At 39.6% G+C, this 18,985-nt stretch overlaps 1 protein-coding gene across 1 annotated transcript; it reads right to left on the minus strand.

Annotated features, from left to right (window-relative positions):
* Positions 1-334: 334 nt before the first annotated feature.
* Positions 335-18,789, minus strand: CZH9orf85 (chromosome Z C9orf85 homolog). Its single transcript, XM_031608757.2, has 4 exons — positions 18,641-18,789; positions 9,434-9,540; positions 4,364-4,477; positions 335-1,064 (listed from the first exon to the last, which is right to left on the minus strand). The coding sequence occupies exons 1-4, from the start codon at positions 18,740-18,742 to the stop codon at positions 848-850; spliced, it is 540 nt and encodes a 179-aa protein (XP_031464617.1). The 5' UTR covers positions 18,743-18,789; the 3' UTR covers positions 335-847.
* Between the last annotated feature and the right edge of the window lie 196 nt (positions 18,790-18,985).

Genomic DNA, 18,985 nt, shown 5'->3' on the forward strand with positions numbered 1-18,985 from the left:
AAACAAGAAGCACTTCTCCTGCATTATTTGTAGACATGGCAGATGACATAAAACAAACCAAACCATACTGAATCCTGAAGTTCATTTCAGTGAATTTCTTCTTAGAGCTTAGTCTACATTGAAATAATCCCTACAAGGAACTGAAAAACAGGAAGACTATATATCCTGCTATGTAATAATACAGCATTTGAAATTGTAACTTATTAAACATAATTCTATACTAGCATCCCTGCATGACACTTAAGTGTTTTTGTATTAGAGGAAACTACATTGTGTCTACATTTGAAAGAAAAGAAAGTGTGAAACTTATATGAAAAATTCTAAAGCTTTAAGCTTTCTTTTTTTTTTTTTTTTCTTTTTTCCATTTCAAAATATTGGTAAAAACAAGGTCACAAATATGAAATGGATATTGATGGCACTTAGGCACTCTTTCCATGGAAAAGAGACAGCTGGAGTAAGAACAATGATTACTTGATATTTCAGTAATGACCTCTGGAAGCTCATTGACAAAAGATGCAAGTTCTTCCCTCAAAATCTACTAAAACTGTTTTTGTTTTTTTTAAATGACAGTACTTTTTATTTTTTTTATTTGAACTACAGATGTCAATGTAGTTTTTCAAATGGCAATACAACAGTTGTGTAATACTGGATTTGTACCAATAACACAGTGAGGAACATCTATACAAGAAATAACTGTACTTAAAGATTCAAACTCTGAGTCTGTTTACAAGAAATTCTGCTCTTATTCCACAACAAGCATCAAAACACACTGTGCCTGCCAATACATGAAGATTTTAAACGTCAGAACAGGTTTTCAGAGCAAAAGTCATAGGAAAGCACCAGTCTATCACAATTGATTGTGTACAGTTTCCTCTAGAAACTCAACTTTTTGGATTTCTGTCCTTTCAAAACTCATACTTTTAAAACTTTCTTCAAGCCTATCAGAATCTTCTTCATTGTCTGTACTACTGAAGTTTGTGTCAAAATCCAGTTCATCCTCCAGTCCTCTCTCCTGGCCGTTTTTAGTAGTCTTATTCTCAGTTCCATCTTGTCCTTTATCAATCCTGCAAAAATCAGTATTAAGTTAGCAACTATTACTTCTGTAATTTATATATAAGTATTTTAAATAAGAATGGGATGAAGGACACAACAGTCTACCTGGGATGGTAGGGGAGGGAGAAGGGAGAAAATAATCTAAAATTACTTTTATGTTGAGTAGACAGTAAGGGAAAAGAGACTAAGAAATAAAAAGAATACATATTTATGTATGATAAAATCATAGAATGGCTTAGGTTGGAAGGAAACCCAAGGATCATCAAGTTTCAACTCCCCTACCACAGGTAGGGCTACCAAGTAGATAAGTACTAGGTCTGGTTGCCCAGAGTCCCACCCAGCCTGGCCTTGAACACCTTCAAGGATGAGGCATCCACAACCTCTCTGGGCAACCTGTTCCAGCATTTCACCACTCTCTCAGTGAAAAACGTCCTTGACACCTAACATAAATCTTCTCTCCTTTAGTTTAAAACCATTTCCCTTGTCCTCTCTCTATCTACCTGTGTAAAAAGTTGACTCCCATTTACAATTTCCCTTTAAATAATGGAAGGCTACAATGAAGTCTTCCTGCAGCCTTCTCTTCCCCAGACCAAACAAGCCTGGCTCCTTCAGCCTGTCTTTATAAAAGAGGTTCTCTGGCCCTCTGATCAGCATCATGGCCCTTCTCTGGACCCTCTCCAACAGCTCCACATTTTCCCTGTGTGCCAGGACTGGAGGTAGGACTCCAGCTGGGGCCTCACGAGAGGAAAGCATCTCCCTTGTCCTGCTGGCCACCCCTCTTCTGATGTAGCCTAGGATACCACTGACCTTCCAGTCTGCAAGCACACACTGCTGGTTCATGCTAAGTTTTTCACCTATCAGGACCCTTAAGTCCTTCTCAGCAGGGCTACTCTCAAAGAGTTCTTCTCCAAGTCCGTATACATAGCTGGGATTACCCCAACTCAAGTGCAAAACTTTCTTTTGTTGAACCTCACTGGGTTCACACAGCCCCACCTTACAAGTTTATCAAGGTCATTCTGGATGGCATCCCTTCCTTCTGTCATATCAACTAGAATCATAGAATCTTAGAATCACAAGATTGGAAAGACCTACAAGATCATCTTGTCTAACTGTCCTCCCACCACCATTACTACCACAAGCTACTAAACCATATCTCCTAGCTCCTCATCCAGATGCCTCTTAAACACTGTCAGGGACAATGACTCCACCACCTCCCTGGGCAGGCCATTTCAGTGTCTGACCACCCTCTGAGAAAAAAAGTTCTTCCTTATGTCTAATCTAAGTCTCCTCTGGTATAACATGCAGCCTCAGGTCATTTGTTGCCTGGGAGAAGAGGTCAAACCCCTCCTCATCACAACCTCCCTTAAGGAAGTTGTAGAGTGCAATGACGTCTCCCTGGACCCTCCTTTTCTAGTTCAGACTAAACAATCCCAGCTCCCTCAGCCGCTCCTCGTAAGACTTGTGCTTCAGATTCTGCACCAGTTTCGTTTTCCAGGGCCTCAATGTCTTTTCTGTAGTGAGGGGCCCAAAACTGAACACAGTACTCAAGGTGTGGCCTCACTAGTGCTGAGTACAGGGGGATAATGGCTCCCGCTGGCCACATTATTTCTAATGCAGGCCAGGATGCTGTGGCCCTCTTGGCCACCTGGGCACACTGTCGGCTCATGTTCAGCCAAGCACCACCCAACACCCCCGGGTCCCTTTCCTCTTCACAGTCATCCAGCCATTCAGCCCCAAGCCTATAATGCTGCAAGGGGTTAACTGGGGCCAAAGTGCAGGATCCGGCACTTGGCCTTGTTGAACCTTATCCCATTCACCTCAGCCCAGCGATCCAGCTTATCTAGATCCCTCTGAAGGGCCTCTCTACCCTCAAGTAGATCGACACTACCTCCCAGCTTGGTGTCATCTGTAAATGTACTGAGGGTACACTCAGTCCCCTCATCTATGTCATCAATAAAGATATTAAACAAGATAGGCCCCAGTACTGACCCCTGGGGGACACCACTTGTAACGAGTCGCCAGCTGGACTTAACTCCATTAACTGCTACCCGTTGGGCATGGCCCTCTAGCCAGTTCCTTCCCCAAAGAAGGTTATACCTATCCAGACCATGGGCAGCCAGTTTCCCCAGGAGAATAATGTGAGAGACCATGCCAAACGCTTTGCTGAAGTCTAGGCAGACTACATCAACAGCCTTCCCCTCATCTACCAGTCATAGAAGGAGATGAGGTTGATCAAGCACGACCTGCCTTTCACAAACCCGTGCTGGCTGGGCCTGATCCCATGCACACGCCATGTGATCTCACCCAAGATGATTTGTTCCACAACTTTCTCTGGTACTGAGGTCAGGCTGACAGGCCTGTAGTTTCCCAGATCCTCCTTACGGCCCTTCTTGTAGATGGGAGTCACATGAGCAAGCCTCCAATCCTCTGGGACCTCTCCAGATAACCAGGAATGCTGGTAGCTGGCCATGAGCAGCTTGGCAATCATCTCCCTCAGCAACCCAGGATGAAGCCCATCGGGTCGCATGGACTTGTGACAGTCCAGATGGAGGAGGAGCTCTCTAACTATCTCCACCTGAATCACCGGGGGTGTATTCTGTACAGCATTCCAGACTTCCAGATTAGGGCGTAAAGTGATCTGCCTTGGTGAAGCTATACTGGCTGTCTCAGATTGCCTGCTTGTCCCTGATGTTCCTTAACATATCTTCCAGGAGGATCTGTTCTATGATCTTCCCAGGCACAGTGTATATATGTATGATTGCATATAAATAGTCTGACTAACTAGTTAACTGCTGGTGAGCTGTCACAGACTAGTAAATTATATAGGATGCTCGATAAACGTGACTTATTTACTAAAAGAATAAAAAAAGAGGAAAGCCTGCTAAAAGCACTGCAGTAACTGTGCTCAGTATCAGCCCATCTTTATTTCTGTTCATGGTAACTGAATCATCAACTGACACACAAAATGCGAACAGTAAATTGGCTTATGCATATTTTACGATGCTCTATATTTAAATCTATTCCAAAGTACTTTACTCCTAAGGAAGAAATGCAATCTTCTCTTTGGTATTAAAATAAAGTGTCTTATTCGAGTAAGACTTATTTGGCCCAGCCTCACTAACATCAATAAGCATTCCACCCTGGTTTCAGCAGAAGAAAATGAAGCTGATGACTTCTACTGATTCCTGTCAGGATTATTCAGAATTTGGCATGAAGTGTAACAGTATTTTGTATGGTTTCCAAACAAGCCTTATTAAAAAGGGAAAAAAGAAGCACAGTACTGAAACTATATAATCTATGAGCTACTTACGGAATTACAATTTCTTTTTCCTTTCCGCATTTGGCACAAACTTCTAATTTACTAGCACATGGTCGACAAATAATATGGTAAGGATCTTTCACAGCTTTCTGGAGGCACTTCACACTGTGAAGAGAAAGAAAACACAATTACTTCTTTCTTTGATAAGCATTTATTAAATATTCTGCATTGAAAAACAACATACACAACACAGAGAGCCTTTAAAAGAGGAACTTCTATAGTCCAGTTTCATTCTTTCATATTAAAACTAGAACTGAAGAAGAAATATTCAATTAAAAAAAATTCTTACTTTAAAGTGACAAAACAAATCTTTCAATTCATTTCAATAAGTTATTTTGCTTTAAAAGCTGCATAAATTATTCATCTGGCTTGCCAATAAAAGAAAATAAAAATACAGTATAAGAAGGTGCATAGATTTTTACAGTCTAAAGACAATACAATGTCTTTTTCTTGAACTTCTCAGAATATTAATAAAACCAGTGCTGGACTTTGCTTTCTACAAATCCATGCCTGCAAGGAACTTTATCCTATACAAAACCATCCTAATTTTCTAGAGGTTTTTGGTTATTGTTTTCAAATATGGTAGAACTCTGTACATCAAATAATTTCTGAAATGCTATGGCTTAATGTTCAGCTGACATTTCTAATGCCTTGTATTTTTGGTGAACAGAACCCAGAATTAAATAACCCCCAGTAGGTAGCTGTCTTAAAATAAGTCATCCTTGTTTGGTTCTTCAGGTACTCAAAATCTATCAGGAAAGCTTTAGTATACAGCATGTAACATTTGATATGTAGACTAACAAGCTAAAGACGAACATCAAGTATATATCAATGTCTTGTAAGACTGTAGCATATCTAGCATGTCTTCTCAGTTGTGTCTATTGCACTATTAATGCAAGCCAGTTTGTCTTTAATAGTTTAATATTTAAATACCTAAAATAAAATTAAAGGCTAAGTTGTGGTTGTACTAAAAATCATAATTTTAAACGAGGTTAAAAAAATATAAATAAATTTATATACATAAGTCTTCAATTTCCATACTCTGTGATGTAAATATTTCAGTTTCTTAACTTGAAAGTCATATTTTTAAAGTATGTAATGTAGTTATTTCATTTTGAAGCTTAACCAATTGAAATTCTTAACAGCCTAGGTCTTTCAGAACACTGGCCCAAGCAGCCAGGATAGAATCCAATGGCTGTAGGAACAAAGAAAAATCACAGCAGAATTACAGAGTTAAGAATGATATGAAGTCTAATCTACTTGTTCAAAACTAAGATGACATACTTAGTCAGAAGCAGCTGTCTTGCAATGCCACTTTTTCTATTCCTCATGCTTCCCTGATTTACAAATCTTTTTGGATGTTTTTTTTTGGTTTTTTGTTTTTTTTTTACCTTGGAGGTGGGTAGAGAGAAGACAAAACAATCAAGCCTGTCAAGCTCCATCTAAATGACATTCCTTCCTTCTGCCATATCAACTACACCATTCAGCTTGGTGTCATCAGAAAACTTGCTGAGGGTGCACTCATTCCCACCATCTATGCCATTGATAAAAAATAGCAGTCCCAACGCAGACACCTGGACAACACCATTCGTGACCAGCCTCCACCTGGACACAGAGCCATTGACCACAACCCTCTGGCTGTGAACATCCAACCAATTATTCATCCACCAAATTGTCCACCTTGATGTTCCTTAATGTATCTTCCAGGAGGATCTGTTCCATGATCTTCCCAGGCACACAAGCGAGGTTTATCAGCCAGTAACACTTCACCTCTAGTTGGTGGTCCAACATCTGATCAGGAATTTATCCTCAACAGACTCCAGTATTACTTGTATCGTGCCACGTTGTTTTCCCAATAGATTTCCAGGTGGCTGAAATCCCCCTATCAGGATAAGATGCTGCAAGCACAATACCTTTTGTAGCTGAAGCAAGGAGGTCTCATCAACAACTTCTTCTTAATAAGGCAGCCTGCAATAAACCCTGACAATCATATGTCCGTTATTGTTTCGGTCCCTGATTTTAATCTACAAGCTCTTAACCTGGTCATGGCTGTTTCTCAGAGTCAGTTGTTTGCAGTCTACCCTCCTCTTAACATAGAGGGAAACTCTATTGCCCCTCCTACCTTGCCTATCCCTTCTAAAAAGATTGTAGCTCTCAATCATAGTATTTCAGTTGTGTGATTGGTCCCATAATGTTTCTAAGACAGCAATTGGGTCAGAGTTTTCTAATTGTACCACAGTTTCCATCTCCTCCTGATTATGCACAAACCATGCTGCGTGCATTGGCGTAGAGTCACTTAAGCTGGCCTACTGACCGCATTACCCTCTCATTTGTCCCAAGTTCCTCTGAGACAAATCTGAGGTTTTCCCCTGCTGCTTCCTAAAGTGAAAGTTTCCAGCTCTTCTCTGTCACACAGCAGCACATCTCCTTCCACCAACAAATTTAGTTTTAAGCTCTGACGATCAGCCCTGCCAGCTTGCTGCCTAGGTATATTCTTTTCCGTCCTGCTTAGTTACATCCCAACCAACATAAACATGTCCAGTTTATACAAATGTGCAACCTAAATCATAGACTCAAAAGACCTTAGTGTGACACCATTCATTCACAAACTCGTCCATTCTCCTGTCTGGTTCCCAATATCCAACGAGGAGGACTGAGGAGAACAATCAATGGTTTACGGGCTGGTTCAGTTCCGTGACTAGCGGGGCAGAGGGATTTCGTGAATTCACACCTCCAGAAAAGGGAAACAGGGGACCTCAAACTAATTAAAAACAGCAGCAATAATCTGAGGAGAAACAAATGAATTTACTAAATATGATATCGGAATGCAAGATAATACACTATAAAACAATATAATTAGAGTTGAAGTTAATAAATCAAATATAATGACAGCGAGTGTCTGAAAGGTGGATAGGCCTCACCTCTCACTGAAGTGAGATGCTCAGTCCGCTTGAGCAGCGCGGAGGAGAGCCTGACATAGAAGGGAAGGTCAGATGACCTACCAAGGCCTTATATCTGTTCCCCCTCAGCAGATATGATAACAATACAGTGAACAGTCTTCTGGGGAATGTAGTTCTCCTTCTCTTCTGGGTACCTGGAACTGGAGCATTAGCATTTTAACTCCCAGTGGACTACATGATGTTATGATGTGGAATACCAATAACAAAAATCATAAAACCATGACAAGAACACTACCTGTGCTTCCACTCCCTTCATCATCTTTCCAAGGGACAAAAAGTCCTTTTTAACATTTTTTAATTTCCTAGTTGCAGCCTTCTGTGAGACAGTTTGAAAGAGCAACAGCAGACAGTAGCCCTCCAGCTTTTTCACACCTCGTAGCCTCTTCTGGATTTCCCAGATGCAGGCTTCTGGAAGACAGAAAACCTCTCAAGTGATTATCAAGGCAGCAAATGGGGGCCTCAGTGCTTCTCAGTGCAAAACCCCTAATCACTAAGATGCTTCGCCTTTTTTTTTTAACTGCACTGGTTCTAACTCAGATTTTTGGTTGGACTATCTTAACGTGGTTGTTCCTCTCCAGTTCTCAGCTGCTGTCCAGACCTTCTTCTCCTTCCATCCCCAGAGCTTCACATCTGTTGCTTGAGGGTATTTCAGGGGCAACAGAAAAGCTTCTTCTTCTGGCCTGAGCAGAAACAAAGGTCCAGTCTCCCTCATTCTGAATTTTTTTTGCCATCTGACTCCTTAAGGCCAGAAGTCTGCTTATCATCTTTCCCTTGCTGCAACTTATGACAGGGTGTTGGTCTGGCTTCTGTTACTGTATGAGACTAAGCATCACAGCCTCTCCAACTGCTGGATACATCTCTGCCTGGTGTTTTCCTCATGCAACCTGGCCACCAGCTCAAAAAGTTCATCAAGCTGGGCACACTTGCACCCATGAGACGCCACTCTGCACTCAGGCTCAAACTTCTGGGCAGCTCTGTCACTCCTTGGGAAGTCCATCCAAGTGCACACATCAGCCTGGAAAGGTTGTGATCCCTCCTTCATTTAGGCTTCTACATCAGGCCAACTGCTGTGGAGGGTGGTCACCATGTTTCTCAATAGAGTGCTGCTCCCTGCTGTAACCAGATGAGAAGAAAGCAGACCGCCTTGTGCTCTTGCTGTGCTCCTGACCTGTGTGAACTGTGCACCACACCCTTACTGCCATGCCATGCCCATCTGTGTGATCTATTTGTCACCTGTGAAAGTTTTCTTCTTTTTGAATTTCTACGTATTGTAAGCATAACCCAGAACTTTGACTTTGAAAACTAGAGACCTCTACATTAAGTACAAAAATTTTTTCTTGAACACAAAAGGATGAAACTGTTTAAAAACAAAATATTTTTGTGTATGGTTTCATATTAAAAAGTAAAACTTCATGTAAGTGGCAGATACAGTATGAACAGATAATCCTTCTCTTTCAGACTTAAGAAAACCAAAATTAATGACACAATCATTCAGGAAATTATGCATGTGTTCACATAACCTCCCCAAGTGGTTCAGAAGCATATATTTCAGAAGTATGTAATTAAGAACAACATACAAATACAGAAGGAACTAGTGAGACAAAGCTGATTATTTTATGTACCACATCCCAGCTACAATTTCCTTGAGTTTAGAGTTTCATTGCTGCAATGTTAGCTGCATCTGGAGGCACTGATGAAAGAACCTCTACAGATGTACAATTCTGACTTGCTACAAGATCTGAGAAAATCACACTATAACTGCTTCACTTTAACTCTTTTTCTGGGAGGACATACTGACATGTTTTTGGAAACTTACAGGTTCAGAATAATCATTGAGAATATTAAAACATTTCAACAGTGAGGAAGGAAGCAATTGCTTTGCTATGTTTTCTAATATTTAAGATAAAAGCACTAAAGAAATTGAAAATTAATACAGTATTTTGATTATTGCTGCAGACTCCAGACTGAAAAACATGATATACGAGTAGTATAAGCTCACAGCATTTACAAGTTTCCAAAAACAGAATATTCTCCAGAATGTTCACAAACAATACTGCCAGTGATTAAGACAAAGTGATTAAGACAAAGTATCTGTACTCACCATTTTTTAGGTTTTGATAGTAGTTTATACTTGCTGAATTTTACCCGCCACTCCAAGATACCTTTACAATGCTGACACACTCCATCATGAAGTTTAGAATTTATTTTCTAAATAAATAAATAATAATTAGAATCGGAGAAGCTTTCTTATTTTTATGAGTATAATCTTGCTTAGAACACATTTTTACACACCATGTGATTCATACTGTATTTAGAAAATTATCTGATGTTAATATAAGCATTTTATATATTTACCACTAATTATTTTCTTTAGCAGAAAGAGTGGTGAGGTCATCCTCTATTTTGAGGTAGTCTTTAGTATTACTAACATAGTTATAACATTAACATAAATAATAGTTATAATATGAACTATGTTCTTATGTTATTTATGGTATATTGTTATTTTATTATTATCATTATTATTATTATGTCTCTAAAGTAGAAATGAACTCTGAAAAATGCTGTCTTTATTTGGAAAAGATACTTCACAAGACTTAACATTTAGCTTGTTATTGCTCAAGATACTTCTATATTACAGGCATTCTCCAAAAGCAATTTTATGATGTTGGACAACAGTATCAGAGGTGGATGCTGGTGGTATGGCAGCAGAGATTGAACCCTCCCATCAATATTCCATTACATTCTGTTGCTATGGGGCAGATGGCAGTCGAGGGGCAGTCTGACGAAATGGCATCCGACATGGAGTGTGTATGAAGCAAAGGTGTGGAACTGAATTCATCCATTCGGAAAAAAAATAAACCCTCTAGCATCCATCAACATTTGCTGGAGACATCTATGGAGAACAAACAGTGGTTTTGTAGCTGAGAATTTACTCTACCAAATAATGTTTTCGTGCTCTTTGTATCACCACAGTTTCCATGGAAGTAAATAGGAGGCATTACTTTCAGAGCAACTTGTGTACACACTTGAAATTAGTAGTCTCACAAGTCTTTTTGAGACCACAATAAAATGGAATTGGCATATTTGCTGGCAAACCATTCCATGTTTCTTTCACCATAAACTTCCCCTATGAAAATGTAGTACATTTTTGCACTCAAGTATCTACGATAATATAAAAAAAATGACAAAATGATCTTTTAAACTACAATAAATTTACAACATAACAACAAATTTACTGTAAGATCTTCTGTAACTTTTTGTGTTTAGTTTGATTGGCAATATGAACTCTCAATGGTATGGTTTGCACAAGGCAAGTTATTCAGAGATGGTGAACAGGATCAAACCACACTTGCCTTAAAGACCAAGTAATGAATACTGGTTCACTCAACCTACTTTTGTATCTTCTCTAAACAAAAACATCAGCAGTAATTACAATCATTATACAGTTTTACATATGCATAACTATGAAAACAAAATGTTAACTGCAAATAAAAAATAATAAAAAGACTCTGTATTTTGAAATGAAAGATTCAAAATGGTATTCAAAAACTGTAAGTTGGCCAAAAGCACATTTATTGCTTAAAATATCCAAAAGTTCTTTGGGAGAGATTCTGCATTAATCAGTATCTGGCTTTATAATATTCTGTCAGAAATAAGTTTAAAAGTTCACCTATGCATACAGCAGCTACTGAAATAATTTCTTAGTTTTATGACCTTATGGAGCTTCTTACTACTCCAGGAAAGTCTACTTCAATTAGATGGAAGTTTCAATTAGAAGAACAAGTCTAGCTTTAAACACACAGTATCTTAGTCCATGCCTAAAAAGGTATGTAGTATAGGAAATACTACATATGACAGTCTACTATGGGATTTGCTTTGTAGTGTTTCCATTTTTACTCAGCTTCACCTGTTCAGCTGCGGCACTTCTTGTCTGGAAAGTTAAAAGACAGAGAACTTCTTTCAAGTAATTGAATACTGACTTAGCATGTTAAAAGAAATAAAAGACACCATACTCTCCCCTCTTCAAAAAAAAAAAAAAAAAAAAAAAGATTTTGTAAAATGCTTTAATAAAGAAAGCTCTGACGCCTGCTATGTACTGGCAATGAAGTTTGCAAGGAAACAATCAGACAACACAGAAACTATCTGAGAGAAGAACATCAGTGCTAAGTTCTCAGTAGATACCTGTGAAAATGTTGCCAATCAAACAGATCAGCTTGATTGTGCTCGTTCTTTCAAAATGCATGCAATCTGAAGATAAGCCTTCTTTTCAGTACTTAACTCACATAAAGATTCCAAGCAGGATAGCCTTAATAAGCTTCTAAAAATGTGCAAATAAGCCCAACTTCCCAGTTCTCCCTCTCGCTATCCTTATTTGCATTAATTAGTAATGCAGGAGGGAAAACAGACACAAAGGTCATTTGTATTCACAAGTATGCTTTACTGTAATCAACTACTTTTGGTATTGTCAAGGCAGAACCCATTAAACTTCAAAACACTGCAAGAGTTCACACTGAAGACAGCTGAAATAACTCCTAAAGAAGCTGCTAAACACCTTATTTCAAAACAAGAGTTAGCTTCCTTGCTGACAAACGCCTAGTTTCCAATAATGTGTCATACTATCAGTGCTGGGGACAGAACCCTGTCCCTACATGACACAGGGATTGGCTCAGCGATGTGTAACACATCTGGAATTTAGGAGGCCATGCTGAAGGCGTGTGTGGCATAAACAGTGCAGAGGAGTAAGCCAGGCTTTACTTTCACCTCTCGTTTGAAGGAAATTCAAAGTCTGTAAAACAGACATCTTATTTCAAATGCTACTGAATGATTTTTATGGTACAGTGAAATGCATATAATTATCATTAATAGCACTTCTTCTCCCTCCCTCCCCCGCCTCCCAAATCTCACATAGCTCCTGAATATACAATAATCTTCCAGTCATTAATTTTCCATTTTATTTTTTATAAAACTAAAAGGCAGATCATGCCGAATTACAAAGATGTCTTTTCACATTGGTCATACGACAGCACTCAGAATGCTAGGAAATGCCTCTTACAGCAAGACCAAGGACCTGCCACATGGCATACATCCCAGCTTTGTTTTAAACAAGGTCCCGAGTCTTATCTGAATTCATTCTGAAGTCCTCCCTCCAATACTCTTTAATACACTGTTTTCCCACTGAAAAAGGGCTTCAGTAAAACATGAGTAATACACGAGAAGCTCTAAAAGTAAAGTAATTCCATTTCATATCTATATATAAAGTCAGTCAACATCTACCAGGTACAGAGCAGGTTTGTGTGTTTAGATTGTTTTTACACAGTCAAGTTTCAACTATTCCACTTTCCTGATTCAATCAGTCTACTCCACACATTCAGGACAAAGCTATAAAGTAAGTACATTGACCAAAACACCAAGAGCTTAGACTCTAAAGTCATGAAGAGAAAGAAATTCTGTGTTACTGAATTAAATTTTTACATATCACACTGAGTCACTAAAAGAAGAGATGCCTATCACCCTGACTAAACAAAGCTTCAGTGAGAGTGGCAATGAAACTGTAGATTCCCTAGGGGAAATGAAGAAAAGATATAATTTAAGTACAGAGGACTATGCTGTAAGAATGAAGGTGGCTTCTGCAGAAACAGATTTTTGAGTCACAGTAGGAGTGGTAAGTAAATACAGCAAGTCAGGAGAGCTAAGGGGCCAATTTCATTTCAAACGATGGAGTGCTTATCTGCCATTACAGAGATACAGTTACAGGAAGTATGCAGGGATGCTCCTGCTCCTTCCGCCAATATCAAATGTAATGCTTCTGTACTGTTCTTTTCTCAGATAAGAAATTTAACCAAAGTGCAAAAATGAGACTAAAGATAAAATAGAAGAAACTCAAAATCGAGATAATTCCTAAGATCAGTAACAAAACGAACTCCATTCCCAAACTTTCCTACCCCATTAATTTTGAAAATACATTTGAAATTACTTTCAGTCGTATTACTAACAGCTCTCCAACAGACACGTAGCTGATAAGCAATAAGAGGACTCTAAAATAAGTAGCAAAGAATGTTCTCAAGAATCTAAGAAGATTTAACACCTTACTGAATAGGAAATTTAATACTTTAATAAACCTTAAATGCTCTATCGTAATAGAAGCAAAACACTCTTGGAAGAAACATGCTGTAAATGCTGTGGTATTACTGGTACCAGAAAAAGACACCACATTTGACTATAGCTACTTTACTCATAACTTCATAAGTCCTGATCCAAGGCCCCTGGACTTATCAACAGTCATCTATAGGACTACACATTTAACACAGGAACTAAAAGAAAAATTCAGAATCTGCTCAGAAGTTAGCAATTGGAAGAAAGACAAGATTTTAAGTTTTAACTTCATCCTTCTAACAGGCACACATACAGCACAGTACAATTCTCTTCTTCAGAAGTGTCCTTTATTTTTTACTCAGTTTCAGCACTGCAGGTATGGGGTGGGATGATTAATCATTGGCTCACCATATCTGAATGAGAAACCAACTCTAACATCCTTCTACTAGCCAGCTGATTTAGAAAATCAAATGAGAAGGATGGACTGATGTAAAAAGCAAATTAAGCTGGCAGATTTACCCAGTTAAACCTTAATTTGTGTTTGTCCTCTAAGTTTATCTTGCTCAGAAATAGTACCTGATTTTTAAATTACTATTACTAAAACAAGCTGTTTTTCAAAAGCAAAGTAGACTTGATGAAGCCAACAGAATTGTGCAAAATTAAACATTTGAATCATTTTTCTTATTATTTTTTGATTCATTGAGAAACATGTAAGATTAAGTTCCCCTCACAAACAGGAAGAGAAACTTCCCTTCTATCTCAGCCATAACATGGAAATTAATAGTAAAATAAATTTCTCTGTTGTTTGTTTTTCCCATTAATATTCACTCTTGTATGTGTCTGTTACATTTCACATATTCAGACTTCTTTCCTTTCAACCACTTAATAGTTTGCTTTCATCTAACAGTATAAAAAACCCAACAATATGACCTGAAATAGGATTTCAAACATTTTTATTCCATTCAATTTTTATTCATTTATTTATTTTTTAACTCAGCTTTCACTCAGCTTTCTCACACACAACAACATGGTAATGCTTAATGCTTCTGGTCTGAAATGTTTTTCTAGGTGTGAAAACTATTCAAATTAAATTGTTTCTGTCACAGCATTTTTTTACTTTCATTTCCCTATTTTACTTACTAGCTCTTTCCTCTTCCCCTTTGCCATACTTCCTCCAATATCAGGATAGCTCATTCAATGCTTGCAGTACATCTGCACGTTCTCCAAAGAAATAGCAATTATGCAACATTGGCATATATAAACAATTTTGAAGTATACAGTCACAAGACATTCCATGTGCAAATAATATACACACTGTCAGGTCAACTACATCAATAAAACAGCATCCTCACTATGCTCAAGTAACCCAACATTAAAACATTTAACAACCTGCCAAAAGCAGTTCAGAAAGTATTAAAGTAAACACATGTGCCTACACCTACTAACTTAGCTCACAAAATAATTCCTAGCTGAAGCTAGCATTAAAGAAGCAGTCACAAGGAAGATGTAATAATGGGGTTTCAAAGATGCCTCACTGTCTGTCTGGAAGTTTCTAATTATGCGTGCATGCACGTGTGTTTTGATTCACTGCACTGACAGCAGACTTCTACCACACATCAGTGGCTTATTCTACTACAAATCAACATGGCATCAACACCACCCAAAAACTTTCTTGTCATAAGAAACAGGAGATACTGATTGGATCAACAAAGCTGAACACAACATTTCTGAGCGACTGCATTCTCAGAAAAACAAGACTCCACACTATCTCTAGTGCACAACTACAAAGTAGTTAGAATAGAATAGTGTAAACTAACAGACAGAAACTCTGTCTGTCTCCCCAGCAAACTTCACTTGCTCACATACAGTATATACTGACTTTAAAAATCAACATCTTCCTTTTAAGCCCAATTCCAAAGGGTCTTCTTGATCTCCAAGACATTTAGCCTTTTTTCGCATCAGCAAACGGGTTCATAACAACTTCATTCTCCCAGAACGACCATGTATCTCAGAACGTATGAGATTGCGCATATTTGGAAGAACGGATAATGTGCATGTGTGTGTGTGTGTGTGTCTGTCTATCTTCACTGCAGTCTTAAGTTACAGTCCAAAATATACGTTAGGTTTGCTTCTCTTCTACCTACAGGAAAGACTGTATGGTAAGCCTGAATTCACTTGCAAACTCAGAACAAAAGGAATAGCTAGAAAGCAGACTTTATCCTGCCAAGTTGCCCTATGTTGCAGCAAGACAAACTCCAGCAGTGTTATCTGTCACTTCCATTTGGCTACCAGTGTACCTATGTCTTCCTTTCTGAACTTCTAAATCTCAGTCATTGACTCAGCAATTAAGCCTCTTCCCTGTGCCTTTCAACAGTCTTGACCAGTGCCTCAATTAAAACAAATTATCTATACAGCCAGCTGAAGAAGTAGGTAGCATCAGCATAATGGTAAAGCTGAAGTTCAGAGTTAATAACCTCTGAAATTTTGGAAAATCTGGATTATCATCTGGAGTGTAATTAATGAGGGGAAGAAACTGAGAAACAGATCAGTCATTTGGGTGTAAATATGAATCATTTTGTGGCCTACCATCTCATTACAATGGAGTTCTAAATGTTCCTGTTGAATATTGCTTACTTTCATCTCTAGAATTACCTTTATTTCCAGTTTCTACACTGTTTTAAGTAATAATAATAATTAAGAATGTATGTTTATATAACATAATGTATATTCCCCAGCTCAGTGTCACAAGCAGTTGTTCCAGAATATACTAGGTAAAGCAATTACCCACAAACAAAATTCCCAGTTTCAATAACTAACAGCAGTGTGTCTTACTCTGTCCGGCCCTTCCTTCTTCAGTTCATCCTAGCATGCAGGCTTTCCCAGCACTGTCGTAGGCAGCTATCCAAGTATGGGTCAGAGGTAACATGCACTGTTTTCACCTCAACCAGCCTATCCCAAAGAATGCAGGTAGTAGGGCCTGGTCATTAGCAGAAATACAAGCGCCCCTTCAGCATGTTCTACAAGTAATTATGACTAGTCTTTAAGATTAGAAAATGGATGCCAATTCATTTCAGATAGAAAGTATAAAACTTTCAAAACAAAACAAACAAGAAACAGCAACAAAAAATGATGACTATTATATTAATTTCCTCTGCAGCTACTTCTTCACAGAGAAGATTAGAAATAGACATGAAAATAACTACCTCAGCTTCAACCACAGTACAACCTGAAACTACTGTACTTGATATCCAGCATTGCTAATGCAGCGCACACATGCAGAAAGATATGAATTTTAAGCTAAAAATCATTCTACAGACTAAAGATGGCATTGAGCTGTACTATGTACAACAGTAGCCAAAGACAAGCCACACACTTAAAATAGTAGTGATTTACTGGAGATCCACCCACTCTCAGCAACTCTCAGCATTCTAACCTAATGAGCCACTACGACACGGAAAGGAGGAATGTCCCAGTTCCGTGTCAGTCCTCATGATCAAACTGCCACTATTTCTTCCTTTGTCTCACTACAGCTTAGATGTCTGTGGTCAATGTGATCACTCAGGACCACACGAGTACATAAAAATGACAAGATAAGAGAAACAAAGCTCCTTGCCAACATTCAGTATGTGTGGTATGACATTAGACACCACCTAAATCTTGTCAAATCTCTTTTCAAATTTCTTAAATGGTAGAATCAGGCCTAGTTATCATTATAATAGCCTCTGCGTATTCTTTATTAAAAGAAGACAAAAATTTGAATTTGTATACAAAAGTACACCACAAGAAAACAAACTTTCTTTCCCACTACCCTGTAATAGGAAGCAGCTTCTTCCCTACATTCAGCAATCTCCAAGAACTGGCAGGTACAAAGAGGAAGAAAGCACTTCCTTGAAAAAGAAAGACATAATTCCACATCGAATTCAATTCCTACATTGAATCTTGGCTGTGTTCAAATGATGTTTTTTTTTAAATATATATTTATTTAAGAGCATGGCATTATAGAACCAGTTCTCTCAGATATCAAATATACTAAAAAAAAAAAAAAGGAAAAAATACCTAAGTGTATTCTAAAGAGATCATTTCAGTTACAAAACTGAACTCAGTTTCTCTTTAAGGACTTTTCCGATTGACTTGCTCTCCAGGATATTTCATAGGGGTACATACAGGAAAACACATTTATCTATACAGTTGGAGATCACAAAGTGACTCATACAATTAATAATACTGGTGATGCTTGGAGCAGGTAAACAGCCTGTTCAACTTGCATAACCAGTCCTACAAACACTTGGAAAAAAAAAAAAAGAAAAGAAACCACAACCCTTTGGTGCCAGTGTTTTGACTTACTGGTTTATTCCCCTCCTCTCAATTCTTTTTGACAACCTAGCCAGGTTACTTACAGGAACTCTGACATAACGACAACAGCACTACATATTCCTCCTCCAGAGTGCTCAACTTGTGTTTTGTTTTATTCACATTTCTCAGTTTCATAAGGCGTTCTGTCATAAGACCAAACACTTCACTGCAGTAGTGCTACTGCTCAGCACACTGACTGGTCTTCATCATCACAGCACTATTACGTTGCCACAGCTGCAAGGAGACAGAAGGTGTTCCAGGAATACATTGTGAACCATTTCCTTTGCCTTTCTTGGAAACTAATTAAAAGACAACAGTGGTCTTTTGTAACAATGGTGTGAAAGTATCAGACCACGGCCGATGCCTGCAGCAGAGGCACTGATGAAGCAGCAGGAGGCACCTGTGTGGAGCCATCTCCAAGCACACCTCCGGGTTTAGCCTTAAAGCAAACATGAGTGCCTCCTCAGCTGTCTCAAAAGCGTGACTTGTCGCGTGTGGGGATGATAACTGAAGTGGTCCAAAATCAACTCTGACAACGCTGAAATGCCAGAAATAAGGTGACACGGTCGAGATCTCCAGTGCGAGCACCTTTCCAGCAGCCGCGCTGCTAACCCTGCAGACAGCTCCGCACTCACAGCGCAGAGGACAACGCTTTATTTCAAGCTTTCCTGTCTTACGTGGAAGTGACTCGATGAGCACTTCTCACTGTGGGTTCCAATCGCCGCACGAGGCCTCAGCTCTTGCCGCCCCGCCCCGCCTCTGACCCCGGATGCCTCCCGGGCCTCCCTTCAGCCCACACGCTTCCCGGCGGCGGGCCCGAGGCCAGCCCCGACAGCCGGCCTAGGCCCAGCACTGCGCCTACCTTCAGCCGCGCGCTGGTGTCGTACTTGTCGTTCTTGAAGGCGCGCGCGTTCTGATGGCGCTGGGGCCGCCTGCGCGCCACGTTCCCCTTCTCACAGCTCATTCCCCCGGCAACCGCCGCTGCAGGCCGCGCGTGCCCCGGAACCGCTCCTCCCCCGACTCACTCCTCCCATTGGCGGAAGCAGCCGTCCGTTAAGCTCGCTCGCCAGCGGCGATTCGCCGTCTGGTCACGGCGTCCCGCCCACCCGCTCTAAGGCGGATCCCCTGCGGTCGGAGCCGCGTTGCGGGCCGTGCTCCGATTGGCGCTCGACAGCCGTTGGTCACCGCGCGGCTGCGGCCGGCTCCG

This window comes from Phasianus colchicus, chromosome Z (assembly GCF_987193195.1).
Source record: "Phasianus colchicus chromosome Z, bPhaCol1.hap1.1, whole genome shotgun sequence".
NCBI classification, from domain to species: Eukaryota; Metazoa; Chordata; class Aves; order Galliformes; family Phasianidae; genus Phasianus; species Phasianus colchicus.

Coding starts and splice junctions, on each gene's coding strand:
- CZH9orf85 (XM_031608757.2), bottom strand. CDS start 18,742: ATGAGCTGTGAGAAGGGGAACGTGGCGCGCAGGCGGCCCCAGCGCCAT. Junction 9,541..18,640: donor ACACCAGCGCGCGGCTGAAG/GTAGGCGCAGTG, acceptor TTATTTATTTAG/AAAATAAATTCTAAACTTCA. Junction 1,065..4,363: donor GAAAAAGAAATTGTAATTCC/GTAAGTAGCTCA, acceptor TGATTTTTGCAG/GATTGATAAAGGACAAGATG.